Source organism: Aquila chrysaetos, chromosome 12 (assembly GCF_900496995.4).
Source record: "Aquila chrysaetos chrysaetos chromosome 12, bAquChr1.4, whole genome shotgun sequence".
In the NCBI taxonomy this organism is placed as follows: Eukaryota; Metazoa; Chordata; class Aves; order Accipitriformes; family Accipitridae; genus Aquila; species Aquila chrysaetos.
The window spans coordinates 30227746-30248077 of record NC_044015.1 but is presented as its reverse complement, the minus strand read 5'-3'; the positions used below and the strand labels follow the sequence as shown (position 1 = coordinate 30248077).

At 56.3% G+C, this 20332-nt stretch overlaps 2 protein-coding genes across 4 annotated transcripts; one reads left to right on the top strand and one right to left on the bottom strand.

The window, feature by feature from the left end:
• Positions 1–2122: 2122 nt before the first annotated feature.
• On the top strand, positions 2123–8081 carry C12H1orf210 (chromosome 12 C1orf210 homolog). Its single transcript, XM_030033960.2, has 4 exons — positions 2123–2409; positions 5479–5986; positions 6664–6810; positions 7274–8081. Exons 1-4 carry the CDS (start codon positions 2323–2325, stop codon positions 7636–7638), a joined length of 1107 nt encoding a protein of 368 aa, XP_029889820.1. The 5' UTR covers positions 2123–2322; the 3' UTR covers positions 7639–8081.
• A 2201-nt stretch (positions 8082–10282) lies between these two features.
• On the bottom strand, positions 10283–19707 carry TMEM125 (transmembrane protein 125). 3 transcript variants are annotated; one of them, XM_030034205.2, is made up of 3 exons: positions 19154–19707; positions 17604–17733; positions 10283–13702 (listed from the first exon to the last, which is right to left on the bottom strand). In XM_030034205.2, exon 3 carries the CDS (start codon positions 13388–13390, stop codon positions 12728–12730), a length of 663 nt encoding a protein of 220 aa, XP_029890065.1. In that variant the 5' UTR covers positions 13391–13702; positions 17604–17733; positions 19154–19707; the 3' UTR covers positions 10283–12727. The 3 variants fall into 3 exon arrangements, with proteins under 3 accessions (XP_029890065.1, XP_029890066.1, XP_029890064.1); XM_030034206.2 differs by lacking the exon at positions 17604–17733; XM_030034204.2 differs by lacking the exons at positions 17604–17733; positions 19154–19707 and adding an exon at positions 13871–14058.
• Between the last annotated feature and the right edge of the window lie 625 nt (positions 19708–20332).

Genomic DNA, 20332 nt, shown 5'->3' with positions numbered 1-20332 from the left:
ATGCTCAGAACTGCAATTGCCATCGTGCCACCGTGTGCTGACGTGTGCTGCGCCTGGGGAAGCAACTTGTTCTGTGCTCCCCTGGCAGCACACGGAGCCATGAGTTATGATGCATTCTGTGAAATGTCCTCCAACACGAGGATCCATTTGAGGACAGGATTATTTACACAGAACAAACACGCTTTATGGGAAGGCTTTGCAACCACGGACCCTGCAGCGTGCTCCTCCAGGGAGCATAGCGTGACTTCTCTTACTGCCCAAGGGGAACCAGCGCATTGCTTTGCTCTTTTGGGGAATGGGAGCCGTTTGGGGTCAGCTCTCCACACCCGGTGATGCCTGGGAGATCTCAGGGATCCATGGAGGGATCTGACCCAAGCTGATTTGTCCCCTTGCATTTTTTCTAGGAACAACTGGATAAGAGGTGTCTATCTGTGCAGATCCCTCGGGCTGGAGTTGAGGTAGGAAACCTCTCTGTGAGGTTCTGTGGTGAGACCCAACCAGGACCCTACAGCTCCAGTTTAACTTTATATATCTCCAGAGGAGGAACCAGGGAGCTGGGTACAGCCGAGCTCAGCCAGAGCAGCTCCCCTTACTTCCTCTCCTGTAATACGGAAAGCTCTAGCTGCCCAACCCACACACACTGAAAAGCACCTGAAATTCTGCTGAATTCACAGACCTCAACTTTTTTGCTGAATCACAACAAACTAAAAAAAAAAGAGAGACAAAAATACCCCTTTTTGTTATCATTTGCACTTTCTAATGCACGGCACCACATGCCAGAAACCATAACGCACCGATACGTTTCCTGATAGGAAATGCAAACGCCCTGCGAATCCACTGATGGGCTGGGCTGCCTCACCAACATTTTCTAGCCCGGCTTCTCTGGCCATTCGTTTTGGTTTACGTGCAGAGCAGGTCCTGGGGAGGCCCTGCAAGGCTGGGTTAAGGGCTGCTGCTGCCAGGCATAGGAGCAGCCCGGGAGCGGGGTGGCCGAGCATCCCCAGCCCGCCTGGTCGCATCGGCAGGGCAGCTGGGGAGCAGGCAGCTGCCTGGCTGCGTTGGCATCCATCACACGCTCTCAGGATGGACAGGCTGCTGGGAAGCCCTTTCCCTAAGGAAAGGGTGGGACGCGCGGCTGTGGAGGAGCCCCTTGGCAGCTGGGGGAAGCGGGGCCGCCCTGTCCCGGCTGCCGCTGGGGTGGAAACTGCAGATCCACAGCGCTCTCGTCGGCAGGCGGCTTCCTGCCGCTGAGCAGGAGTGGGAATGGGGAGCAGGGAACGGGGAGTGGGGAGCTTGGGGCTCCCTCCTGCTGCAGAGGCAAAGCTGGGAGCGGGTGCTGCCAGCACCTCCCCTGCCCAGGCTGTGGCTCTGCCAGCCCTTGTCCGCTCACCCACCCCAGCACCCGCGGGCATGGCAGCACATCTTACCCAACCGCGTGCCAGCAAACATCCACAAGATGCTGCTTGGACGTGATTTCCCAGATTTTCACTGACTCCGTGGCAGGGCTGACTGGGAGCACTACTGATGAGTGGCGGGTCTGGGTGGGGGGTACCAGAGGTGGTGGGGCACCCCCCTCCTCTGGGACCTTCAAATGAGCCCTGGGTGCTGCTCAGGGAAGCCACATTTTTATTGGCAACTCCGCGATGCCGCAAAGCTGAGACTGCTGATCCACTGCCGGGCCCAGGGACCTGCCCATTTGCTGCACTTTTTAAACACCTTTCTGCCGGAATCCCAATAAGACTTTCATTTTCCTGTAGGACGCTTCTGGGCTGCCTCCGTCCCAGCTTCTCTGGCCGAGGCTTGCCGCATGCCCCTGCCCTGGGTGCGTGGAGCCGGGGCACAGCGGCTGTCACAGCAGGCAGGCTGGGCTCGGGCTGCGCTCCTCGAACGCGGCCGTCTCGGGGCGGATGCCATAGAGGTGCCCCCCTCCTCCTCTGGCCCCCCAGCACCTCCCAGTGCCCTGCTGCCCCTGAGGCAGCCCCCACGGCAGCTCACGGTCCACCAGGCAGATGCCGGCGGTCTCCCGGTCACCCATCACGGGAGGCAGCGGGTGGGAGGTGGCCGGGCGTGGTGGTTAATGTGTAACCGGCCCCGCCACCTTTCACCCGCGCAGCCCTCGGGAGGGAGCAGGGCCACGGCGGCAGCCGGGCTGGCTCCCAGGTGCTGGTGGTCTGCAGGGCCCTGCGGTCGGGGTGCGGGGGGCTCGGCGGGGGCCCCCGAGCCGTGCGGCCGCGGCCACACCTCACCCGGCACGGCCGGCTCGGCCGGCTTCCCAGCTTTCCCTCGGACTTGTTTTTCTGCGCGGAAGTTTCCTGGAGCCAAATGGCTCCCGCCTGCCTGCTCGGGGTCTGCAGCCTCCTCTGCGCCTGGTCAGTGGTGACGGGACACCCCTGCAGCCTCGACCACCAGGTAGGGGGGCCGAGGGGGCTCCGGCGCGGGCAGCAGCTGGGGGCAGGCAGGGGCACCTCGCTCCCCGTCCTGCCGGCACAGCTGGGGCGGTGGCACCGCGCGCCTGCGGGGCAGCAGGCCCTGGTCGGCAGCTCCCACTCTGCACGGCTGGAGAGACGACGAGCAATGAAAACCCACGGGAGCAAGCGGAGTTAACGGGGAGATGTGCTGTGCCAGTGGCCACCAAGCACAGGGGTGGTTCACCCACACCTGGAGCCTAGCTGTCCTGCTCCCAGCCCTGCAGCACCCCTGCTCCCAGCCCCACAACATCCCCGCTCCCAGCCTCGGGCTGAGCACATCACGTTGTCCAGCCCATTCACCGGAGCACAGCAGGGCTGGCAAAGCCTTGTCCGAGCCGTGGCGTTTCTGACCGTGGGGGTCTCGGCTGCAGCCGTAACACAGCCACCCATAAGGGGTGCCTGGGGAGCAGCAGCGAGGCACATACCCGAGGGGCTTCCAGCCCCGCACTCCCTTCTCCAGTACATGGTGATGCAGTGACTGAAGCCAGGGTCCGGGCAACCATGGGGTCAGGATCCCCGAGCACCTGGCGAGGAGCAGGAAATGCAGCTAACCCATCCCGGCAGGACAAGCACCACAGCCAGCAGCTTGGCTGCACCGGGCGGGAGCTGGGAGGAGGCAGGAAAAGCAGCTGTCCTGGGCGGATGGCACAGGGCAGCACTGCCCACGGAGCTTTCAGATACTCCCTCAAAAGGTTTGCACTGTCTTCCCCAGCCTCCCTGAGCCTAGCCCTGTTTGAGCTTAGACAGGACCTGTGCGGTGTCCCCATGGCTCAGCCCCATTATAACCCAGTCCTCAGCAGCCCAGGTTTGTAAGTGCACATCTGTTCCTCTAGTGAGCAGGAATGGCAGGGCCTGATAGGAGATTTAGGTGAACAGGAGGATGAAGTGTACTCTTCGCTGGCTAAAAAACTGGCTGGATGGACGAGCCCAGAGGGTTGTGGTGAATGGGGTTTAATCCAGTTGGCGGCGGGTCACAAGTGGTGTTCCCCAGGGCTCAGTATTGGGGCCGGTTCTATTTAATATCTTTATCAATGATCTGGATGAGGGGATTGAGTGCACCCTCAGCAAGTTTGCAGATGACACCAAGCTGGGAGGGAGGGTTGATCTGCTGGAGGGCAGGAAGGCTCTAGAGAGGGATCTGGACAGGCTGGATTGATGGGCTGAGGCCGATTGTATGAGGGTCAACAAGGCCAAGTGCCGGGTCCTGCACTTGGGTCACAACAACCCCATGCAGCGCTACAGGCTTGGGGAAGAGTGGCTGGAAAGCTGCCCAGCAGAGAAAGACCTGGGGGTGCTGGTTGACCGCCGGCTGAATATGAGCCGGCAGTGTGCCCAGGTGGCCAAGAAGGCCGATGGCATCCTGGCCTGTATCAGAAATAGTGTGGCCAGCAGGAGCAGGGAGGCGATTGTTCCCCTGTACTCGGCACCGGTGAGGCCACACCTCAAGTCCTGTGTTCAGTTTTGGGCCCCTCACTCCAGGAAAGACATTGAGGTGCTGGAGCGTGTCCAGAGAAGGGCAACCAAGTTGGTGAGGGGCCTGGAGCACAAGTCTTCTGAGGAGCGGCTGAGGGAGCTGGGGCTGTTTAGTTCAGAGAAAAGGAGGCTGAGGGGAGACCTGATCGCTCTCTTCAACTACCTGAACAGGGGTTGTAGTGGGGTGGGTGCTGGTCTCTTCTGTCAGGTGGGTGGAGATAGGACGAGAGGAAATGGCCTCAAGTTGCGGCAAGGGAGATTTAGGTTGGATATTAGGAAAAACTTCTTTACTGAGAGGGTTGTCAGACATTGGAATAGGCTGCCCAGGGAAGTGGTTGAGTCACCATCCCTGGAGGTATTCAAAAAGCCCGTAGACGGGATACTCCAGAACATGGTTTAGTGGGCATGGGTGATGGTTGGACTCGATGACCTTGAAGGTCTTTCCCAACCTAAGTGATTCTATGAGTCTATGATTCTATGAAAGGAGAGGTGATCACACAGGAGGCAAAGAAACGGAAAGGCCAGCTAGCTGGAAAGCAGCTAGACCTAGAAACCTGGGACTACAGACCACAGCAAACTTCAGCAAGGCACCTCTGCCTGGGGGGCCCAAACATGGCATCAAGCAGGATCCCATGCCTGCCCAAGCAAACTTGAATTGCTGACCCACTCTCTGGCAGCTTCAGTTTGGGCAGCTGGCCCTCTCCCACATAAAGCACAGGCAGGAGTAACACATGCTGGGGACTGCTGCCCAAAACGAGCTTGTATTTGGCCACCCTGTTTTGGGGGGGAAAAAAATCCATCCGTGTGGGTTGATCAATCCATCTAGCATGCACTGCTGGCCTTTTGGGACAGCGAATGGTACCTCGTCTGTTTTGTTTACTAGTATGGCCACAGCTAGCCTGCACTAAGCTGCTGCCGCTTGCGGTGTATCCTCAGAAATGTGGGAAGGCTGGAGGCATGGGTGCAATATCCTGCACAGGCCCTGGGGAGCAGCTCTTGACATGGGTGTCTGGTGCAGGTGCCCACTGCTCTGCAGCCCAGCAGGCTGCCTGCCCGCCCGCCTGCCTGCCCTCGCAGCAGGCAGGGATCTCGCCCGCCTGCCTGCCCTGCTGGGAGGATGCCCTTGTGTCACACAAGAGCTCCCCCGGGGCTGGAGGTGGGAATCTGGGGGAGGAAGGGGAGGTCCCTCTGCAAGCTGACCCCGTATGACGACTGCCCTGTAAGGGAGGACAGGAGGGTGACAACCTGGTCGCTTTGCACCCACCTCGTCTGTTTGGGGTCCCCCTCAGCTCTCCACGCACCTCCTTTACTCCTTCAGTCAGCTGCTCTCAGTCCTGGGCTGTCTTCCTCATCTTTCTCCATTTTTCCTGGCCCACACCAAACTGGCAGCTCATGTGTTTTTTAAACTTGTTTGTGTCTTTGCTTTTTTAAACTCTGCAAGGGTAATTAATTAAGACATTTGAACTCCTGGGGAGTCTCGGTCTAGACATCCTCCCCAGCACAGAGAGCCCATCTCAGACAGCAGCTCTTTTCCCAGGGATGGGCCGACTGCAAAGGGAAGAGCCTCCTGCATGCTCCAACTTCCCTTCCAAGAAACATCACTGGTTTGGATCTCTCCTTCAACTACTTGGTTGTGCCCCATCACGGGACTCTCTTGATGCATTTCCCTTCTCTGCGCTCCCTCAACCTCTCTAGCAATGCCCTGCTGGCGCTGAGCCCAGCAGTCTTCTCCAACCTTGGGACACTGCGTCTGCTGGACCTGAGCAGCTGCAGCATCGCCTACCTCCACACAGATGCTTTCAAGGGCTTGGAAAACTTGCACACACTGCTCCTAAGAAACAACAGTCTGCAAGAACTTGAGGTCCCTTCCTTCCTGATGCTGAAGGCTCTTTTCCACCTGGACCTGCGGCACAACGCACTGGTCTCTGTGGACACCTTGAGCCTGCAGCTGATGGATGCAGTCCCGCAGGTCCAGCTGGAAGGGAACCCCTGGGTCTGCGACTGCACCGTGCACCCTCTGCAGCAGTGGCTACAGCGCAGGCAAGGTGAGCGGACGGGGGCGGGTGGCAGGAGACGTGTCGGGCAGGAGGAACCCTGGGTGCAGGGGTCCCGCTTGATCCTTTTGCTCCAACCCCTGCGCAGGCTCTGAGACAGCTCTCCAGGGACCTCTCCCACCCCATTGAGGGACAGCAAACCTAAAGGTGATGTGCCTGTTCCTTGCTTGCAGTTACGCACAATACCGAAGATTTCTAGGAATGACACCAGGATAATTTAGACAGTCTTCTGGGAAAGGGGCTATACATACATTTCAGCCCCTAAATCCACCTATATGTATCTACATGGAGTGACCACCTTTTCAAGAGCTGCAGAGCGCTCAGCAGCTCCTCCTGTGGAGCCGGATCAGGCTCCAAAGCTCTGAACTTGGCTCCCAGGCGACAGCAGCCCTGTGACAGTGGGGTTTCTATCAGTATGCATGAATTTGGCATTATCCAGCTAAAAGGAGCCTGCTAATCACAGTCACACACTCAGTTCCTTGGTCAGGGAATTTTTTTCTTTGGTTGTGCCTTACGACATGCTGAGGACTGTCGAGGCTAAAGGGCAGAGCCAGGAGCACCTTGCGATGCATCCCATCAACCCAGGAGCAAGCAGGGATCGTCTTCTCTAAACTGGGGAGGGGATGGGCGAAGACCTCCTGTCCCACCTTAGCCCATGTGTCTCCCAGCTGTGCAGGTGACTTGTGCATCGCCCCCGGGGCTGCGGGGCCGGGAGGTCACAGCTCTGGATTCCCAGGACCTGGGCTGCCGGATGAAGCAGCGGTTTCCTCGGGGGGTCAGCACGGCGCAGCAGATCACAGTGACCCACAGCAATAGTAAGTTGTGCAGCTACGGAGGCGTCTGTAAGGTCTAGCTCCCTCCTGCCCTCTGTCACCCCAGAGGGGACTGCAGCCGGAGACCCCCTGCTCTGCCCCGCAGTCCCAGGGGCTCAGGCTGCCCGGCCGCTACCGGTGCCGTGGCTTGGTGGGGAGGGTGGTGACCACCTGGAGGTGTTTGCTGGCTTTGCAACAGAAAAGTTAGCAGATGCCACAAAGCCGCATGGAGCACAGACTCCGTGGTGATGGGCACCAGTATCAGACAGCCATCCAGCCATTTTCCCTGCAGCGTTCACATATCCTAGGTAGCTAGCTCTGGGTGAAGAGCATTTATATTGCTCCTGATGAAAGCAATCCAGTGCTGGCTGCACACCGCAGACATGCACAGGGCTGGCTGCTGAGGAGCACCGGGTATGCCGCTGGCTGACCCACCATGCCCTGAGGTACCTTTCCTGTGCCGCAGCCACCACACCGCCCGCCGGGAAGGGGGGAAGGAGCTGGCCGTACCTGGTGGGCTTCCTGGTGGCAGCAATTGGCATCTCCATCCTGATCGCGCTGGCTGCCAAGTGCAAGCTCTTCCATAAGAACTTTGCCAGCTACCGCCACCGGCCACTGCCTGAAACCAGCTCAATCAGAGGCAGCCCCATGGAGGATGGCAGCGGCTGGGACAGGGGCTCCTCACGCCGGGGGGCCTGTGAGAGCCACCCTATGCCTGGTGCTGCCGACCTGCAAGCTGAGGATGATGACGGCTTCATCGAGGACAACTACATCCAGCCAAGCGAGCAGCTGCCAGAGGAAGAGGAGCGGGAATCACACCTCTCCATCTGAGCCTGCTGCCCAGCTACCACCACTGCGGCCTTTCGCCGTCCCCCCCACCTCCATCCCCTTCCTGCCCTTTCCCACCCGCCCTCGGCTTTTGGCCCCATGTGGCTGGGGGCAGGAGGAAAGGAGTGGAGAGGAGGGGTGGGCTGGAAATGGTGATGGAGGCTGAAGGCAGCCAGCCCCATGGTGCCCCAGCATGACACCAGCGGGGCTACGTGGGGACACCAGACCCACTGCTGCTCTCCCAGCCCTGCTCGGATGCTGAGGATGAAGGAGATGGTGCCTATCGTGCCCGGGCAGCCTGGTGGGGTGGGAAGAGGAGCCTGCCCTTGTGCTCCCTGCGGGGTCTCGGGCACCGGCCCCACTGCCCTATGGCGCCAGACCCAGCCCTGCTCTGTCCCTCAATGCGTTGTCACTCTGGGGTGTGATTAAAGCGTGATTTAACCCTGCCTCTGCCTGCGGTGGTTTGTTGGGGCTCTCCCAGCGGCAGTGCCGGGAGAAGACACCCAGGCCCACAGCTGGGGTGTGGCTTTTTTTTGCATGTGCTTTCAAGGACCATAAATACATTCCTCGTTAACTGCGGCGGTGAGAGAACAGGTCTGTGGCACCAGTGCTCTTGTGCAAACAAATCTGTCACCTGCTGTGGCGCAGGCAGCCCTGCTGCATCGTCACAGGGTTTCTGTGCATGTCTTTCCACCGTTGCTTCCTGCTGCGTCCCTTCTCTTTCTTTTTTCTCTCTTCCCTCTCCATCAAGACGTGCTAGAAAGGCACTTACCTTTCCCGTGTCAGCTCTGCAGAGCTGAGCGAACTTGTTGGCGGCACCGGTTTTGGCGTCAGGCAGGCACGTGCACTGGGGCGAGACAGCCTTGTCCCCAGGCACCCATTACAGAGTCCCGTCTGTATCTCTAACCGTGGAGTTATAAGAACATTATAATTTTTGCATTCCTGTCATCTTTATGGTACGATAAACACCACATGAGACATAGGTAACTGCAAATTGTTTCTGCTGTAGCTAGTCATGCCTGCGTGGGTCACACTACAGTTAAAAGCAGGGAGCAGCAGTGGCATTCACCCTCCTTAGTAAGTGGTTCACAAGGCTCATACCATCCGGATGGGAAGACTTCCCAGGGCACAGCCCAGTCATTACCGTCCCTGATGGCCTGGGAATCTCTCTGTCATGCTCCAGAGCATAAAGCATCATCACAGGGATGGCATTTCTTGCAGCCCTGCCACACGGCTAATTCCCCCATCTCCTTCAAACCTCCATCTCACTGTAAACTGCCTTTGTATTTCTCTACTCATTAGGATATTTATAGAGCACAGTGTGTACAAAAGTAAATAATACACGTCAGAGAATGTAAACCAAAGGGGACGACTGGGTCAGGCGTTGGATGGGCGATACAGGCCAGTGACTTAAAGCACCTTCCAGAGAGGGAACGTGCCATTCGAAGCCACGAGGAGGATGAAAACCTGCTGGGTTGATTCAGCGGTCAGCCAGTTTTTGTTCTTAAATGCCATATTTCTAAACTGAGCTTTACTTTTGCAGTCACTGCCTCATGCTTTGACTTCTGGGCTCATCTTAACAGCTACCTGTGAAAATACAATATATGCTGTAATTTTGGGGGAATTTCTAATACCTTTCAGGTAAGATAGGAGACTTAAATCTGAGGGCTGGGAAAATGCATTTCAGTTATCTTCTGGAGGGTATTTTCTGGGCTTTTCAACATGCTTTTAAATCCCATGAACTTGTGCTAGATGCAGTATTTTACTCTTGGTGTCAGCGGTGTCTTAAAAGAGATTAAAAATACAGCTGCCCAGGCTTATTTATCCAGGATCTTGCTCACTCCCATCCCTCAGTACCTACTGGTGGGTTGCTTGTCTACGTTGACCCTGCTGGGAGTCCCACCCATTTATTCTTTAACTGAGCCGACGTGGCTGTTTTTCTGGTGTGCGGGGGGGCCCGGTCCCATGACAGCCCCTCTGCCCCCGCTCCAGGCAGCTCCAGTGCCAGCGGGCAGGAGGCTGGCAGCTCACGTGGGGGAAATGCATCTGGCATGCAGAGCTGGGAATACAAGGGGGTCAGACCAGAAAAGGAGGAGCCTTCTCAAGGGGATCCCCCCCGGGAAGCTGCTGGAAGAACCGCGGTTGAGGCTGGCGGATGGGAGCAGTAGCAGGTATGCAGGCAGACGGGTTCCAGGCTCATTGCAGGCAGCAGCTGCCACCTCGAGGCTCGAGGCTCGGCCCTACTGCAGGGCAAAACAGCTTCTCTGTAAACAAACCAGCCGGCACCGATATATTCAGGAGGCTTTGCGTGCTCCATGTGGGCATCTTTGAGGGGCACGGCAAGGTCTTAGGTTCACACAGTGGTGGTAAGGGGGACCAGCTATGTCTAGGTCTTTAAGCAGAGGGAGGTGCACGTGCATCTGAAGGTGGGAGTCGTGTATCAGGAAATAAGTACATGCATTTGGGGGACTGTGGTGGCGTTGCCATGCTAGCTGATGAGCCGAAATCACAGCCGCCCGCTGAGGGACCCTGGGCTGTCATGATTTCTGCCCTGGGCTCAGCCTGAGCAGAGGCCAGCTCTGCACAGCTCTGCCACCTCCCACTTCGCAGAGAGGCCGACGCTCAAGCATCAGCCTTCAACACGGTCGACTTCTGTAACACTTTATTATGGATTTCCGTGCACAACACAGGAACCAAGAAAGGAGCAAACAAGTACCACGGCTGCAGAGGTGAGTCAGTGACTGGAGCAGCGCAGGCTGTCCATCTGGGCAGTCAGACACCCAAATCACTATCTTTGGGGAGAGCCTGTTCTCAGCCATTATTTCCTTGGGTTGCTGACACGGCCCACAGACGTCCTTTTCTGGCACAATTCATGGGCATTTGGGGCATGGGCATTTTGAAGGGGCTATGGAGGGGAGGATTCACATTGGCACGCAGGCAGTACGGAGCTGCAAGCTCAGCACAGTCATGCGTCTTCACAGAAATGCCCAGATGTGCAGAACAGCTGGTGTGCAGGCAGCTGTGGCCTGTCCACGTGTGCAGGTTGGGGGAGCTGGGAGTAACTGCTAAAGCACTGATGCAGGCAGAGACAGTGCAGCTTGGCATAACTGCACATGCACCGACACAGATGTGCAGAGCAGCAGCAATGGTGATGGTGCAAAACTGTCCAGCTCTGGCCTGTCCCTCCCTGTGTACGCACAGGGATCCCTGCTGGACCTGGGGTCAAACAGCCCGGAGGGGAAGGACGGCTTTTTGCTTTGCAGAGGATTTAGCACAGAAGGACCTGAGCTTAGTAACACCCCCTGAACTCTTGGGCAGATTAAGGGAAATGATGCAGAGAAAGGAGGAAACTAGCAGTTTAATAAAATCTATAGATGATGTGAAAGTGGCAAAGGAAAATGTAGAAATAACAGAGATCCAGAAAGAAAAGCCAAAATGATGTTCCTGTACTTTGGGGAAAACAATCCAAGGCTTCGGGGGAAGGAAAGCCAGCAGGAGCACGGCAAGAGCAGATGAATACAGAAGTGCCCTCATGCGATCTGAGTGCATCAGGAACGGTGTGGTCTGGAGCTGCAAAGGGATGAAGTCCTCATTGTCCAGTGTATACCTGGTGGGGTTCACTGATGCTGAACTCTGACACTGCCTCTGCGTGTAACACGGACAGTGATTCGTGCTGTTACTAAGGGAATGAGCTATTGTCCTCTTCGAAATAAATTTGCTACCAGGCACCAAAAAGTAATAGCTCAGTCTTATTCCATTACAGAGGGAACTTAGCAAATAATAAGCAAAAATAACAGCTGGGGCAGAGCAGCTCAGGTAAGGGGGATATGGGAGCAGACAGGAAGATGAAGAGAATGTTGCGCATGAGCAGCTTTGCTAGGAAGTTATGATCTGTGTCTATGGAAAGGGCAGTGAAATGATTCGTGGGTCTATGGAGGAAATGAGAATTTTGACAGGTAAATTCGTGTCAAGTCACAGGAAAAGCTCCTGGGGGTGAGTTGTTAGCATGCCTCTGGGAAAGACACCTTGGTGATAGACACCTTGTAGAGATAAAACAGCAAAAAAGCTCCAAGTAAGGCCCAAGTGGTAGCAGAACTTTCTGCCCCGCAGCAGCTGCAGCACTCGGCAGACAGAAAGAGCATGGGAACACGCAGGGACTGGGATGAGCTGCAGCGCTCCCACGGCAGCAGAGGTGCCTCTGCTCGGGAAACTCCTGTGTGAGGGTAACAGCACTCCCGCCTCGCACCGCCCTTGCGGAGCAGCGGCCCCAGCCCCGGGATTCGGGCATCCCACGACCATCCCCCAGAGACTGCACCTTGCTGTTTGTGGCTCGCATGGCTGGAGCACACTGGTGTGAAAACAGAGCCGTGGTTTGATAAACCACGGAAGGGGGTGGGCCACAGAAATGTAATATTGGAACAGATCCTGGCATTGCAAACACAAACAGCATTTCATGTGAGGTCCAGCCATGCTGGGCCTCTGGCACACAGAATCCCACGCAAATCCTATGCTCACTCCCACAGACACACAGGTGCTTTCTCGGGAGCAGCCCCTGCAGCCGTACCTCCTACTGAGCTCCCTTCACTTGCGCTGCATGCCTGCTGACACAGAATATTTCCTGTCATTCATCAGCTGCTAGAGGCTCTACTTTGCTCGGGAGCTGGCAGCTCTGCACAGAGCACAGGGTGGTTTTATACCACCCACAATCACAGGTTCTCCTGCCAGGAAAGCGCACGAGACAGCTCCGGGAACTGCAGGAACCAAACAAGTACTGGGGTCCCCGGGGGTACAGGACAGGCTCACCTTAACTCTGTGTCTGGGGTCACAGCCGGGCAGGCAGCAGCTGTCACGGGAGGCTTGCGGAGATAAAACGCCAACGAGGCCAGCGCTGCGCTCCTAACGTGCCAGGTCAAAGAGCCTGTCCAGGCACCCCAAGTCCCTGCTGTGCCATCAGCCTGGGGCAAAGCAAATGCCAGTCATCTCCAAAAGAAGCACAAGGCACACCGCGACGCTCGCCCTTCCTTCAGGAAAGGCCGGCACAAGCCCTGCTGACGGGTCATATCCAGTGAGGCTCACGCAGGGCTGTCCTGGGTCAGATCAGGTTGGCCATGCTGGAGGTGGGAGGAAGCCGCCTGTTTGCAGCGAGGCGGCCGGAGATGGTGAAGACACGGATGTCGCCGGTCTCCAGGCTCCGAGGAGCCGCCTGGCAGCAGGAGGTGCAGAGCAGGTAGAGCAGCAGGCAGAGGAGGATGGCACTGCCGGCAGTCAGGAGGACAACCCCGCTGGTGAACATGCTGGCCAGCGGCCGCGCAGGGCTGAGCTGCATGGTCGTGGTGGAGAGGATGGTGAGCACGACCCCGCAGACCACCAGCACCAGGGCGCTGAGCAGCAGCACCAGGCAGTCCGAGAAGCCCCCGCTCTTCAGGAGCTCGATCTGGTCCCGGCTGCGGATGCAGTTCATGTCCTGGATTGCAGAGCTCAGCAGCTGCTTCAGCAGCACGAGCAGGGCCAGGAGGCAGAGCGTGGTGCCCACGGCCAGCCGCCACTCCCCAGACCGGCTGCTAGTACTATACAGCAGGATGATGCCCCCGATCCCGCAGGCCAGGATCAGCACCACAGCCATCCCGTAGCACAGGATGGACTTCTTGGGGTCCTGGAACCACCAGAGCTCCACATGCTCTTCCAAGATGTTCCTCTGGATGTGGTCCGCGTCCGCAGGGGTGCGGGGGCTGCTCAGCTCTGCCAGCTCCGGCATGGTGGGAGGCTGGGTGGGGAGGGCACGGTGGGGCGGTTGCACAGATGAATCTACACCCTTACAGTGAAGTGGAGGGTCAAGGCAGCAGCGGTTGCGAAGGGAGCTGCATTTCTCAAGTGGGGACGCCTCTGTTTCATTCTTTGGAGCCTGGTGAAGCTCCCTTCTGCAGCAGTGCCATCTGGAGAGCTATGGTCCGTGCGCTGGGGCTGAGCCCACGCCCCAGGCAGGGCTGCAGGACATGGTGGAGCATCCCTAGAGCAGCACCGTAAGGGAACAACCAGGGCTGCGTCCTTCCTGTCCTGTGTCTTTCATCTGAAAAAGTCAAGAAGAGAAGATATCATTAAACAGAGACCCTGCTCCCCTGAACCAAACAATCCCCTGCCAAACCCTGGGCCTTGGTTGCTCCAGACTGGCCTGAAGACCTTTCCCTGCCTCCCTCCCAATAGCCCCGTGCAATTGGAGCACAGATCAGCCACGCACGTCTTCAAGGAGACTTCCACGCGCTGCCGGGGGACCTCAGCCTGCCCCAAGGGCGAGTCCCCTGCCTCCCCAGCCCCGTGTGCCCTGCTCAGAGGCTACTGGCACATCGCTGCCCGCAGGACTCTGCCTGCAGCTGGTGCTGGCAGCAGGGCAGGGACGGAGCAGAGGCAGGTCCCTCCTGGGATAAAGCCCCATTCACAGCCCCGGCTTCACATGCTCCCTCATCAGCATCAGCCTCTTGTCACCAACTGGCTCTGCTGCCCAGAATGACATCGGGAGGTGGGGGTCAGGACCGGGGCTTAACCCTTTCAGTGCAGTCGCTGGAAGAGCGAGAGCTGCCCTTGCTGCACGTTCTCAGCCTTGTCCCTACCCCTGCACTGCCAGCGGTTCCCCCACCCAAGTAAGTTCCCTACAGAAATACGATGGTTACATCTCCAGTGGTCTCAGCGCTGCCCTGGAAAGAGCCCCCAGAAAGCTGGGACCTGGCACCCTGCAATTTTGCTCTCTTCTTTGCTGGTCCCTGAAGCATTCCCCACTGGAGGGGAGCAGGGGAAGGGCAGCGGTGGCTGCAGGGTGAAGGCAGGCTCCCTGGTGCTGCGCTCAGCCGGGCTCCCCTCGGCACAGCGCCTTGTCTCCGCCCGCAGCCTGGCTCATCACCTCCCCAACATCCGGGCCCCCCTCAATTCTTCATGGGTACAGTTTCACACCAAGAGTGGAAACCACTTGCATTTCTCTCACATAATGTCCCGCACCAGCATGTTGAGTGCTCTGGCTGGTTCCACAGCACCAGAAGGACCCTCCAGCACAACTAGTACCCAAAGCAAGGAGAGGTGCTGGGGAGGACAGTGCGGGAGCGTCTCAGGTATGGCTGAGCCCGTGACACATGGGGCAGAGCCTGGAGACCCACAGACTGCCTCCCTGGTCACCTCCCACACAGGACGACGCACGCTCGGCCATCGCGGGCACACGCGCGCAAACTGGTCAGAGTCCCGCAGGAGCCCGTGGTGGGGACAGGAACCGATGCAGATCCCCCGTGCCAGAGCTGTGTTACTTCTCCCAGGTGGGGGCATGGCCACGCAGCACCCTGCCCGCTAGAAATGGCTCTCCGGGAGCCTGTCAGCCCATGCCAAACACTCCCTTTGTCTTTGTGCCCTGCTCTGCACGGCGCTGGGACTCTGGGCTCATTACGGACGGGTGGGGACAATTTGTGACCTCCACGCATGGCAGCTCTGCACACACCAGGGATCTTTGCTCCCACAGCTCTCCCTGTCCTCAGACAGTCTGCACAGACGCATCCCCTTACGGCAATGCCTTTGCTACCAGCAAACGCCTCAAAATCCCCCTCCATCGGGGACAAGCCAACGTGGGGTGGGGGGAGAGGGAGAACAATGGTGGGGGGGGTGCCCGAACCAGACACCGCCTGACAGTGTCAGGCCAAGCTCCTCCTGAGTCACTCCCCGGCTGTGATGGAGCATGAGGTCACTTTGGACGTGGCTCGGGGCACGCTGCCAGCTGGCAGCACGTGTCCAGGAAGCCTCTAACCACCGCGGGTTTGCAGGCCCGGGACCCATCGCGCCACGTGAGCTGCGCGCTGTGCTATTCCCTCACATGGCTGCCGGTGCTTGAATCGCCTGGGCAGGGAGCGGGCTGGGACACAGAAGCCCAGGCTCCAGAGGGTACGCTTGCCTGGAGGCCCGTGGGAGATCTGCAGCTCCCGGCTAGAGCCAGAACAATCAGAAAGCATCAATTAGAGAGAAAAAAAAAAAGCTGGGGTTGAGTATGCTGATTTGTGCCTGCTGGGACCCACTTCGATTTTGCATGAGACAGAAGATACCTTGTGCTGTCCGCATGTGCCCAGGACGCAGGTTCCTGAGAAGGTGAGGATATCACGGGGCACTTTCAAAGTAGAGGGGCGAGAAGAGGTTGAGCCCGGAGACGTTTCCTCAGCCTATGCAAACCAGCTCAGTGCTAAGCACTACTTCCTCCTGCCTTTCCTTCTCCAAGCACAGCAGTGCCTTATCTCCTCCTTACCAGCGAACGGGTGAGTCTAGTAGATAGCAGGTTTGTAGATTAGATTGAGATTTTTGACTAAGAAAACATGAAGCTTGGAGAAGTGCAAAGTCTGCGGCCTTCTGCTGCTTGACCAAAGTTGCGCACACAAGTTGTGAGTCAAACAGTAAGCATAAAAAACACAACAGCACTAACCACAATGAGGGGAAATGCGACCAAAAATCAAGCTATGGCACTGCATTCTCATGTTACTTTTTAAAATTTAGCCATTTTAATTTTTATTTGCTCAGAAGAAGGTCAGGGAGCAAGATAAAACTATTAGAGCATCTGGCTGCAGAACAAAATAAGGTATGACCCCTACGAGCAGGTATTTCCCAGTGTTATATTAACCTCTATTAAACAAATGATTTGGAGAGGCAAAGGCTTCCACTGAAGTGTGTCTCCATGTTTCCTTGTGTGTGTTTGAAAATGTTGTGGGAACATAAACTTTTGCTCTATAAGCCTCCACACTTGTCTTGGGCTTCTCTAGACTGTGAGGGTTTGTGCCACTAATAACAGTATTTTTACTCTTAGAATCACAGAATAATTCAGGTGGGATGGGACCTTGTGAAGCCACCTGGTCCATCCCTCTGCTTGAAGCAGAGTTAACCTCAAAGTCAGACTGAGCAGCTCAGGGCCCCATCCACTCAGGTGCTGGATACTGCCAAGGATGGAGGATCCACAGCCCCTCTGGGATCATTCCAGTGTTTAACCATCCTCACCAGGAATAAATTTTTCCTTAAATCTAACTACAGTTTCCCATTCCTCAGCACGGCTGCATTGCCTCCCATCCTCTTAAGAAAAATCTGACTGTCTTTATGTATTAAACCAAAGCAGCCCTATCCTGGGTGTCACCACTCCTTGGAGAAGGGATGAAACTAGATCTCACAGCAACTTTGCTGATCTGGTTTCTTTGCATTACGCAGCATATCAGTTTGCCCGGATCAGACTGAGAGAAAGGAAGGGATGTGGATCCCTGCTCTGCCATGAGGGAGAAGGACAGCAGTTGCCCCTTCTGTAGCTCTTCTTTGGGCTACTTGGTCTCACTGGTCTGGGACAGACCATAACACAGACTCTTTGGGAGCTTAAGCCAGTTAGCCCATCAGATTAGCCAGTTTGATAATGTGTATCACAGGTTATTAATCTCTACCATTTACTTACTACTGAACCCAGTGCTTTCAGTGCTCCCATCTTTGTATTAGGAGAAAAAGGAGGAGAGGACCAGCCCAGCCACACAATGCTTTCTGACTGAAGGTCGCATTTCAGGAAAAAATTGACAAGCTGTCCTTCCCCACTGCTGGCTGGCAGCTGGGAAGGAAGAACAGGAAAGCGCTGGGAATGCAGGAAAACAAAAATGTTCATGTTTTTCCTTTTTCGCTGTGTTTTTTTCTTTTCCTACTCTGACAACATTTAACTGGGAATTGAGGGTCATCATCAACTGGTTTCTGGCCACTCCTGGCTGCAGGTGTGAGAGACACAGGCCTGCTGACCGCCTGGGAATGGTTTATGCATTTGTTTGTTTACTTATCAACTTTTTCTGTCTGACTGTCTGATATCTGACAGATGGGGCATGGACTGTATGTTAATTAACACTTTCATTTCAGAGCCACATAAAACTCAGCTGTTGAAATACTCCTCACTTCCCTCTCCCCAAACGCAGGGTACACCATGAGACATTGCTTACCCACAGCATTCAGGAGGGGAAGTCTGGGGGTGGGACAGGCTCCTGCAGCACTTCCAGCCTTGGAAGGGTTTTATGCAGCTATGTGGACTTTGTGAGCATCATGGAGACCGAGAGTGTCAGGCAAGATTTTCTGTAAAATAACAATACATAAAATGATTTGCATGAGCAATCTAGATGAGAGCCAACAGAGCCTCACAATCTCAAACAGATACAAGCCATCTCCTTCCCCTGTTTCTCCAGTCCATCACAGCTTATTTGCTTCTTGGCCAGGTCTGGCCCTAGCCTGTTTGGGATGGACTTGCCACCACTCTGTGCCTCACAGAAACCTCTAGTCCAGAATTGCCATAAGTATTTTCCCATCCCTTCGTGTAATTTTTCCAACTTCCATTCTATTCTGTCTATTCTATTTCAGTTGGAAGGGACCTACAACAATCATCTAGTCCAACTGCCTGACCAATTCAGGGCTGACCAAGTTAAAGCATGTTATTAGGGACATTGTCCAAATGTCTCTTGAACACTGACAGGCTTGGGGCATCGACCACCTCTCCAGGAAGCCTGTTCCAGTGTTTGACCACCCTCTTGGTAAAGAAATTCTTCCTAAGCATATTCTAGTCTATTCTAACTCCCTAGTAAGCTCAAAGAGAATTAAACTCATGTATCTTCTTTTATACCTGAATTACTGCCAATACACAAAGCAGAAGCTGTGAATGTCGTAGTGCTCAAGGCCCATCTGTGGTCCTGGGAGCAGGGACGCTGCTGCCCTGGGAGGTGTGGGAAGGTCTCCTCTCTTCTCCTGAGAACTCAGGAGTGGGGATAGAGGAACCAGCGGGGAATGGGAGTAATGGGGCTTTTATGTGGCATCTGTCTGTCTCACCCAAAATCCTAGCAAAAGATCCACACTCCTTTGGCTGCTACATCAACCACCAATTTCCAGTGCTCCTCCTTTCTAGGGCTGCTCAAAATCCAGGCAAACCTGTGCTGTCTAACCTGTATCTCTGGGGAGAGCCCACCCTCTCTACCCTGCCAGAGGGATAATGCTTTCCCAGAAGTGAGCATCTGTCCCACCAGCACTTCTGCCACCAGACATCATTTGGGAAGCCTCGGGGAAGCCCTGGGCGGCGGCGGACTGTCCCTTCCTTTCACCAAGCCTAGGGGCTCTGGGGGCAAGGATGGTGGAGGGCTTGTTGTAACAGGGTCAGCGTGCAGCTACTTTTTACAGAAACCCGGATAGCTTCGGCGTGCTCCATTATAAAGGTTCGTGTTCGCCTTCCTCTCTGTATGCATAACAGGCATCCATCATCCTGACCCCACAGAGCCTGTCCTGATGCACCTCTGCCGAGGGAGGCCTGGGAGTCCCGAAGGAACAAGAAACTCCCGAGCCTTATGTGCCGAGAGGAAACACGATGGCGCAAGGAAGAAACGATGTGGAGGCAAGAGGCACGATCTCTTAAGAAGTAGGTCTGAAGCAGCCCCTGAACCTGCCAGCGGTTACTGATGAAGCACGGCCCTTCCCGCGCACGCACGGGTCCCGGGGAAGAGGGCTCACTCACCTGCGGCAGACGCTGCCCACACGCGACAGCCCAGCGCCGTTCCCTGCTCCTGGCTGGCAGCAATGGTTTTTCCCGGCTTTCCTTCCACTGGATCGAGCTAACGAGGGAGCTCCCGGGGAAAATCTCTTCCCTTCCTCCGGCAACCGCCTGCCAAGAAACAGGTGCTCCTGCCGGCTCCCCTTCCTGGTGCGGGACGGGCAGCACCCTCGGTAGGCTGCAAGCCCTCACCTCTCGCCCGGGCAGGTGCATTCCCCAGCAGGGTGGTGTCTCAGCAAACCTGCTGCTGGCCTTGGAGAGGCTCCAGAGCCGCGCCGGTGTGCAGGTGCTACCCCTCCCTCCCTCCCCCGGCGGGATCTGGCCACACACCGCCCCGGGAAGGTGGCTCATTTCCTCCCAGCTGGAGGTGCAGGGGTGCCCGCGCCAGGGAGCAGCTCCCAGGCAGCAGGTGAGAGGAAGCCCGCAGCCAGGCTGGCAGCGCCAGGGAAGATTTGACACATTCAGCGAGTATCTGGTATTACGTGCTGTTAAATAAAATAGCCCCTGCGCTACTGTATAGGCTAGGGCCATCTGGTCGCATCAGGACTGGATCTCTGTAGGGCATTTAGACCAGGCAGGCGCTTAAGTCAGGCAAGATGTCGTGGTGGTGCCACCTCCGTCACCAGGCAGCTGCAGCACCCCCCTCCCTGGGAAAGAGCGGCATCAGCGCAGCCTGCCATGCTGCAGAAGAGCTGACTTCCTGGTAATCTAGTTGAAAGAAAAGGCTGACCATTTTGAGAGGAGTTAGGGAAACAGAGAAGGACTTATGTGAGAGAGGAAGAGAAAAAAAAGGGAGTAGCAGGAACGCAGAAGTCAGCAGGGGAATGGGACTCCCAGACCGAGTGCGTGCCCCCTCCCTTGTGGCTGGGCTTAATGACAGCAGAAGGGATCACTACTCTGAGCCTGAGCAGCTGGAAAATCTCCTGGGAGATGTAGGAAGAAGAGAACGGGGCCGACAGCAGCCTTGCCTGACTAATGGAAAGAGAGGCTCAGTTATTAAGTCGCATGCTAGTTTTTTAGCAGGCTACGAGAAGGGAAGCTTAGGATATGCTAATACAATAGACACCAATTAGTGTGACAGCTTCAGGAATTTGTCTGAGTAAAATCTGACAGATCTTTTGAAACTTGCGAAATATCATCTGT